The 8,279-nt window shown below is 45.4% G+C and overlaps 2 protein-coding genes across 4 annotated transcripts in view; one reads left to right on the top strand and one right to left on the bottom strand.

Annotated features, from left to right (window-relative positions):
• Positions 1–224: 224 nt before the first annotated feature.
• Positions 225–5,630, top strand: LOC117836067 (uncharacterized). Of its 3 annotated transcripts, none has more exons than XM_034715427.2 (11): positions 225–725; positions 820–954; positions 2,499–2,565; positions 2,731–2,827; positions 2,923–3,016; positions 3,110–3,193; positions 3,400–3,440; positions 3,949–4,014; positions 4,893–4,952; positions 5,051–5,102; positions 5,196–5,630. In XM_034715427.2, the coding sequence occupies exons 1-11, from the start codon at positions 551–553 to the stop codon at positions 5,270–5,272; spliced, it is 948 nt and encodes a 315-aa protein (XP_034571318.1). In that variant the 5' UTR covers positions 225–550; the 3' UTR covers positions 5,273–5,630. The 3 variants fall into 3 exon arrangements, with proteins under 3 accessions (XP_034571318.1, XP_034571317.1, XP_034571319.1); XM_034715426.2 differs by having other exon boundaries at positions 226–725; positions 2,920–3,016; XM_034715428.2 differs by lacking the exon at positions 5,051–5,102 and having other exon boundaries at positions 229–725; positions 2,920–3,016; positions 4,893–5,036.
• A 1,461-nt stretch (positions 5,631–7,091) lies between these two features.
• Positions 7,092–8,279, bottom strand: part of LOC117836066 (putative clathrin assembly protein At2g25430) — a 2,945-nt gene continuing 1,757 nt past the window's right edge. Inside the window, exon 2 of the mRNA XM_034715425.2 lies at positions 7,092–8,279. This exon is cut by the window's right edge and continues 1,067 nt beyond it. Coding sequence (XP_034571316.1) covers positions 7,328–8,279 — 952 coding nt within the window. The 3' untranslated portion in view covers positions 7,092–7,327.

Genomic DNA, 8,279 nt, shown 5'->3' with positions numbered 1-8,279 from the left:
AACAGTAGCAACGGTAGACGCGAGCTGCCTAAAACAACAAGAATATTCTACCGCAGCGAAAATATCCGACCAGTAGCGACAGTACCGGGTTGCCTGTTGCCAGCCCAACTGGGAAAAATAAAAGGGAAAGTGATAACTTTTCTCTTCATTTAGTTACTGAAAGAAAACAAATTACCGCGTTCAGACTGAGTTTATCTTTTTCCCCGAACCGGCGACAGCTTGCGAGTTGCGGCGGAGTGGAGACCATTCCGCCTTCTACAGTTCTACTGTTGCCGCTTACTTCCGCGCACCGCACACGTTCGACGAAACGCCGCCGCGCGCTCTCCCTCCCCACCGCGTCCACTGAGATTCGCCTCGCCTCGCCTCGCCTCGCCTCGGACCTCCTCCGATTCCTTCCCCCACTCCCGCTCCCATCTCGCGGGCCCCGTCGAGATCGGCGTCGTCCCCCGCCGGAGCCCGGTTGGATCCTCCGCTCCCTCCGGCCGCCCGCCTTGATGGTCCGGGGGCCGAGGAGGCGGCGGCGGCGGAGTAGTAGGTAGTTCCCGCGGCGATGAGCAGGCTGGCGACGGGGCTCCACCGGCTTCGGAGGTCGTCGTCGTCGCCGTGGGAGGTGCTGTGGTCCGCGCTCGCGTCATGCGGCCTCGTGATCTTCTCGCAGCTCGCCGTGGCGATGGTGCCGCGGCTATTCCCCTCCCTCTCGCTCCTCGCCATGCTCCCCATCGCGGGTCGGTGCTTTATCTCGCTCGCTTCGCTTTCCTGCCAGCGCCCGCGCCCCCTCCCCCCTCTCAGCGCGATTCTGATGCTGCTTTGGTTGCCTAGGCCTGGTGTTCCTCGCGGCTATCGTGCTGGGCCGGCTGTGGAGGAGGTTCATCGGGGTGGCGGCGTCGGCGCCGCTCTTCGTGCTCTTCAACATCCTCCTCCTGTGGGGCGTCTACGTCTTCGTCATCAGGAGAGGTGAGCTCTTGAGCATCGCCTTAACATTTGTCTTGCTAATGCGGTGGATTGGTAGGGTGTCACTTGGATGCTGCCGATTGCTGCGGACATTTGCTATTTTTGTCGTGCTGCATTCAGTTGAGTGAAGCTGAGGACGTTTCCTGATTTAGGTGAGTAGTAGTCGGTTAGTTTGCTCGCGTCCTATGTAACTGAATCTTTTTGTTCAAACAGAACAAACACGACAAACATACTCCTCGGTAGGTTTTGACATTGTCAACCTAAATGATATCAGCAAAATAAGTACAATTAGGAGAAAAGTTATAGCTGAAGCAGACCTCTTTAGCGTACCAGTTTCCCAGGTTCCAAACTGAACCAAAATGGCTGAAAGGATTTAAGTTTATCTGTTGCTTTTGCTTGATCAGGTCTTGCTGATTAGGTTGAGTTGGTAGGAGTTAATTTTGTGCTTCATGATACCTTCATCCCTTGAGGGTTGTACAACTTTGAAAACATAGAGTAACACCGTAACGGTCAGTTTGATCTACGGACAGACCCTGTGTAGTCCTTCAAATTTGGGCAATGGCAGCTAAAGGGTTCGGGCATTGACACACCACACTCAGTTGATTTGTGCTCACCCATTATTCTTTCCAAATCAAAATGCTTGCAGGATCTAGCACGGTTTGTTTGTGCTCACCCCTACTTGACACTGTATTGCATCGCTATTTGTCAGATACAAGCCATTATTGTATTGTATGATATACTTCTATCCCCATTTGGCCATTTACTTGTTTAGTGCATGGGCACGGTCTCCTATACACCTTTGACCTATTGTCTTCTTTACCATGGATTTTTTTCTGAGTATATATGTAAAAAAGAACCTTAATAAAATAGAAGCATCTTTGGTGCTTAGTTGATTGATCTCATTCTCACGTGCCAATGGAGTACTTGCAGGTTTATTAAGTTAACTTCATATACTTTTAGGACCTCATCTATTTTGGACCAGATGTTGAATATTATTGGGCTATTGTGGATGGGGTGCCATAAATTGGTTAGCAGGACTGCAGGACATAGGAAATGATTGTGTGATAGCTGAGTTACCACTCATGTATGATAGATTTGTTGTCTTTTATGTCAACATTTGGGAGCAGGATGTACGTATTAGAGTATGTATAGTCGTATATGTGTTGTACTCATGTTTCTTGTACATCAAGCCTATATGGCTATATATATGAAAGGTCACCCCCCCCCTCCAAGGGTGTGCGGTGTTTCCCTATCTCTCTACAGTACACATGAGTGTGTAATATATCTGCTTCTTGTATAGCATAGTAGATTTGTAAGCAGTTACATATTTTGTTGCATATTTATTGGGATATTGTGGATGAGGTGCCATAAATTGGCCTAGCAGGATAGGAAATGATTGTGTGATAGCTGAGTTACCACTCATGTATGCATAGATTTGTTGTCTTTTATGTCACCATTTGGGAGGCAGGACATACAAGTGAGTGTATTATTGTATATATATCTGCTTCTGGTATAGTAGATTTATAATCACTCAAATATTTTTGCAGACACTTCTTCTCTGCTGGACATGCTACTAAATGCGGAATGTGCACTGCTTCTGTGGGGCCTTTACAGGTTAGTTCATCTTCAGGAACAATTCTATTCCAATGAACTTTACAAATCTAAGCTAGGATAAGTGAATTTACCATAGTGCTGTGCAATTCTAAGTCTTGCAATTGGTGGCATTTGCATAACATCACCTTGAAGATGCAGGGCTTAGTTTGACCCTTTTTATTGCAGAATTTTATCTGGTGATCCTGGTATTGTTGCTTGTGATTCGTCATATTTAGAGGAAGCTGGCTGCAAGGATTTTGTGGAAGCTATTTACCCGAGTGAGGTGTTATGGAAGTTTTGTTTTAAATGAAGTTGTTCTAGGTTAGTTGCTTGAAATATATAAAGTTGTTAACACCTTTTCTACTTTTGACGTAGAAGCTCCCAATGCTCTCTCGTGTCAGGCAGTGTAACTGGTGCAAAGCAACCATTAGGGGCTATGACCATCATTGCCCTGCGTTTGGTACTTGCATAGGTATTATATTCCATGTTCCTCGTGTGTACCATTGCCTCTCTCGTGGCTTGATTGTGTAGGTACGCATTCTAATCTGTAGCATGTATTTTGCAGGACAGAAGAATCATCGGCTGTTTATGGCCCTTTTGACAGGATTTGTTGTTGCTGAATCAACATATACAATGTGCTCAACAAAATGTATGCTGTTTGTCTCTTTGCTCTGTGAAATGACTTTTGGGTTTCCCCTATTAGCAGATGTTAGTATACATGCTTTAACTTCTGTGGTTATTTCTTATCTTTCTAACGAAAATTACTGTGCAACTATGTTAGTATTTGTTTTGGAGTTTTAGTAGTCAAATAATTTCAGACCTACAGTTTGACAACTTCATCTACGTGCTGTGCAGATATTACCAGATGCATTAATTCAGGAACTCTAAGATCGGAGGTAACTTTTTCCATATCTCATTTTGCATGCATGAATTCCCAAGGCAATTTCTTTTGCTGGTTTTTCTTGCATTGGTACTGCTTTTGAACATGTTCATCTCTCCTTAACAAACAAATCATACACTTATTAAGTAAATGTTTTCAACCATGCTCATTAGTCTTTTTCCTGCAAAAATTATTTCCTTGAATGATCTATGCTGGTAGCTTTTCAATTCTTTTACTGCATAGGCCCTATGGGTGCGCTTTAAGTAGCACAATCATTGATAATATATTCAAATCAGACTGATCACGCTATAATGGAAAGCTATCATGTTAGCTATGCTCTGAGCCTGTGTGGCTGTTTATACCATTGTCGTCTTACTGGTTCTGTGAGTTTGTCTTGCATGTTTCAGAGAAACCCGTATGGTCTTGCCTTCTATTTTATTTGTCCATCAAACAATATCTTGATTTCTAATTTTCAATGAGAATGACCACATGATGCTTACTGGATGTACGAATTTTCTTTACAGAATCCTGTATCTCTAAACCTGGTAATCAGTACGATGCTCTTCTCTATCCTCCAGGTGGTCTGGCAGGTTTGCTCCTAACCTTTAGGATGTAACTACACCTTTTGATGATGTACATTTATCTGTGCACTTGCAAGCATAATGTGACAGCATGGGTGGTAGCATTGTTTCATAACAAAATGTCTAGCTTATCCAAATTGTGGGCCTGGCATCAGCTGCGTATGTGATCGATTGATCAGAAGTAGCGTTTCATCGCTAGGAGAGCTTCAGAAAAATGATATATTATGAGTCACGACTGGCCTCTCATGCTGATGGTCATGTTGATCCTATTTAGTAAATTATGAGAACGAAAAGTATAAAGTAGGGTTTGAAAAATATTGACAAATTCGCAGCATGGACTTACTACTGGTGGTTTTATATGTTAATGTTTTCCCGTGGATTAATTGTATTGCAAACTCCCAACTTTTTGGACTACTTCAATAAAGATCACAAGTGGCCAATCTATGTTTGTATTGATTCACAACATGACATATTCACTGGCTGTGTATTGAAGCATCTGTTAAAGAAAGAGAAGCATTTTCAGCCCCCCACAATCCTGACAAAGATGCGCCAAAAGCGTGCTACAAGATAATACGATTTCAGTCTCTTAAATCATTTTGGCCTGTTTGCAAATATTGGCCAGGCATCTGAAAGTTTTCAGCGGCCATTGTTCTGCATTTCTGTGGCAGAATTCGAAAATGTATGCCCATCTTTTCTTGCTGTGCCAGCAATCTGTTACTCTTTAGTGTTTGGAGGCAAGACAGCACCTCCTATACTATTGAGTGTCCACATCTGTATGGCCACCAATCATGCTAATTAAAACTTCAACCTTCATGTTCTATTCTATGACCTGTGATGGCTTACTACTATGTTTATTTCTAATGTTCATCCTCTGCTCTGTTGGCCAGGTTGTGTTCTTGATGTGGCACATATATTGCATCTGCTTCAACATCAAGACAGATGAGTGGGTAATTTCAAATTTCCCATGCTTTGGACTCTTTCTTCATCAATTGCAGGTCGTCTTCTCGTTAGCTGTTTCTTGTAGCTAAAAGGTGAGATTTTCCAGATAAACTGGAAGAAATATCCTGAATTCCAGATGAGGGAACAGCCTCAATCAGGTTATTTCCATATCCTCATTATGGCTGAGCACTTGATTTCCCGAGTGGTTTTTTAACCTGGTACACGTCTGTCCATTCCCCCCTCAAATGCAGATTTGGAAGTCAAATTTGTAAATCCGTATGACAAAGGCATGCTCTGTAACATTAGAGAATTTCTGAAGCCGAAATGATTGAAAGCGAAAGCCCATTTTGAAGATCTGACCTGATGGAACTGAAACATGGGGATCGGGAATCGGGAGTGGGTCAACTGTGACAACATGACCCAGAATTCTGGAAGCCTGCTTTCATTGTTACTGCTGTAGCATTTATTGTCATTCGTTGTTGTGATCATCATTTGGACTCTGCTGTCTAATTTAACATGCAAAAAATCAGCATTTTTTGAAAAGTTGCTGTCACTGGGCGTGAAGTTGTAGGCAACACTCCTTGTAGCTCTAGAAAATTGCAAGAATGCATGAAAAATTTCAGAGAGGACCTAGTTATGTATACTCGCTCCATCCCAAAATGAATGCAATTCAAGCTATTTACCTAGACAGTTTGTTCAGGTGAAATCTGTACTCCCTACATCCCAAAACGAATACAATTCTAGCTATGTACTTAACAGTTTGTCCAGGTGAAATCTCTATTGTCCGCTTGTCGCCGAACTACGGATTCTGTCCAGGCGAAATCTCTACTGTCAGCTTGTCGCCGAACTCTGGATGTTGTACACAAAATCTGTAGTGATGCAAAATTCTGGGTTTCCTCATATTTTCCTAGAAGCTGCAAGTATAAGTGCGCCTGAAATCCTGTCAACGCAAACGATACCGGTCGCTGGTTTCAAATCAAACTGACCTGTAGTTCCTTGGAAAAAGGAAAAAAAATTGCCTGCAGTGCGACCCGAACGCATTTGAGGCCAGATCCAAGGTTACGCTTTGCTTCACTGTCGCCAGGCCGTTCAGTTGCGTCGATGAAGGGGAGTCTTCAGACAATTGGCAGCCTGCTAATCTGAAGGCTTTCCAAATGCTACAAAAGGGCCCCAGCTTGGTGCTGTGATATTCCTCGCCACGACGGCCCACGAAGCACCATCGATTCGCATACAGAAAGGAAGTTATGGCCTCGACGAGCCGTAGATATCATCTCCAACCTCAGGCAAGTAGGCGACGGCGACGTGGTTGTTATCCGGCCGGAGGTCGCCATCAGGCGGAGAGTGCCGGGCCGGGAAAGCGCGCACTCCGCGACGCCCCTATCGGCCAAAACACCCTCTCAGTTTAACGCAACCTGCCATGCGAATGAAAATCATCTCCAGCTTCTTTTTACCCGTTTCTTTATCACACTTCAAAGGCGTCAAGGAAGCATTGAAGAATGGATCAGGTAAAGAGATGCCAAGGTGCACGTCCATATGAGTATGACAGCGAGATATCATGTTGCAGTGTTGCTGCACAGCAGACACTGGAAAGGAAAGGGACAGGAAACGACGAGAAGACCGGCAAGCGAACCTAACGACTAGTGAGTCAGTGAGGGGCCACAAATTTGGTCATGGCGATTGGATATTTTAGCATACAGCCATACCCAGTCGTTCTTAGCACGAACCAGGAAGTGCAACGTTGTTGACTTTCACCGCAATTTCACCTATTGCGTTTTACCTTTTTTTTACCCTGGCTGAAAAGACTGTTTTCACGAACAATTGTCGCCATTGCGGATCCAGTACACGCGACAGGATTCATATGCTTCAACGAGCAACAAGCTAAAAAGTAGGTCTCACAAAGTCCGTTTCGTAAACTAATGTCCCAGCAAAAATAGTTGTAATAACTGATTAAGCCACCAACCATGACACCCCTAACGCCAACGACCAGCAATCTTTTGCAACAGACGTGGAGATCCAGATCTGAGGAACACAGCATTTCTCATCACAGCAGGTAGATCATAGATGTGACATCCAGTACCACTCTGTCAGGAACATCAACAACACAGCAAACCAACATCAAGTGAATGGAAGTGACAACAGACAGAAGATTTGTAAAAACAATATAAAAATCATCTGAGATTATGTAATCGACTATAGCCACCCTCGGATGCTGCATTTGGTTCCAAACAAATAAAATTACATTACATATATGAGACCAAAAGGTTTGATCCAGAGACGGGGGAACAACAGCTGATGCTGGACACAACCCCATGGCTGGGAGTAAGATCACAATACAGAACAAAAATTCACAGCAACTGTAAGGATGAACAAAGAATTGACTTTCTCAGTAAGTGGGGTAATAATACCCAGGGTTCCCAGTGTACCCCATCGGCATGGGGTTCGTGTTGTACACCGCAGGCATCCCGTAGGGCATGGCCGGGTTGGGGGCGAACCCGTTGTTGTAAGCCCGGTCGAGCTTGTTCAGGCTCGATTGCCCTTGCATGCCGTCCCTCTGGTACTGCTGCCACATCATCTGCTCCTGTGTCAAGAACTGCTGCTTCTTTTCTAAGTCCGCCATCTGCACGTATGATGGTGGTGGGATGGTGAGGGATGCCGCGAAGGGGTCACCACCAACAGTCTGCATCGAACCATCTGGTGCAGGCAGAGCCAGGACCTGAGTTTTCTGTCCAGGAGCAGGCAGCGCGACGCTGCTGGCACTCCCAGTGGTCACCTGTTGACTGACATGCTGGCGCACAGCACCCTGATCATACATACCATTCAGCAACAGTGGGTCCATACCACCTGACATTGCAGGCTTCTGCTTGGACAAGTTGCTTGCTGTCTCCACAAGGGCGAGCTCCCAATCAGCCTTCCCAGGCTCAGCTGCAGGATTCTGCCATGCCGAAGTCACCTCGTTGCCACCATTGGAAGGGAACGCCTCCCACGAACCATTGCTTCCACCAGCAGCGGGAGGTCCCTGGAAGAGAGCCAAAGCAAGCCTGTTACCTTGTTCATCTGCACTTACAGTATCTTCTCTGAGATCCACCAAGTCACCCTGTGGCTGCGGGGGTGGCTCTGGCTTCACCTCTTCCTCAACCTTCTCAGGTTCAGGCACCTTAAAATCCTCAGGTGCTGGAAGCGCTTTGATTTCGTTCATATCTGGCTCAGGTTCTTCCTTGACAGGCTCAGGCTCAGGCTCCCGTGGTGGGCTCTTTGGCCGCTTCGCCCGGTCCCTCATAAATTCCTCTAGTGTCTCCAGCAGCTTATCAGTGACACGCTGCACCTCTGGGTACTCT

The sequence above is a fragment of the Setaria viridis genome, chromosome 9 (genome assembly GCF_005286985.2).
Source record: "Setaria viridis chromosome 9, Setaria_viridis_v4.0, whole genome shotgun sequence".
Lineage (NCBI taxonomy): Eukaryota > Viridiplantae > Streptophyta > Magnoliopsida > Poales > Poaceae > Setaria > Setaria viridis.
Note: the sequence above shows the minus strand (reverse complement) of the source record. Positions and strands in the feature narration are given on the sequence as shown.

Excerpts from the sequence above, each read along its gene's own strand:
- LOC117836067 (XM_034715426.2), top strand. The coding sequence starts at position 551 with ATGAGCAGGCTGGCGACGGGGCTCCACCGGCTTCGGAGGTCGTCGTCG. Across the intron at positions 955-2,498 it reads CGTCTTCGTCATCAGGAGAG|ACACTTCTTCTCTGCTGGAC; the intron begins GTGAGCTCTTGA and ends ATATTTTTGCAG. Across the intron at positions 2,828-2,919 it reads AAGCTATTTACCCGAGTGAG|AAGCTCCCAATGCTCTCTCG; the intron begins GTGTTATGGAAG and ends CTTTTGACGTAG.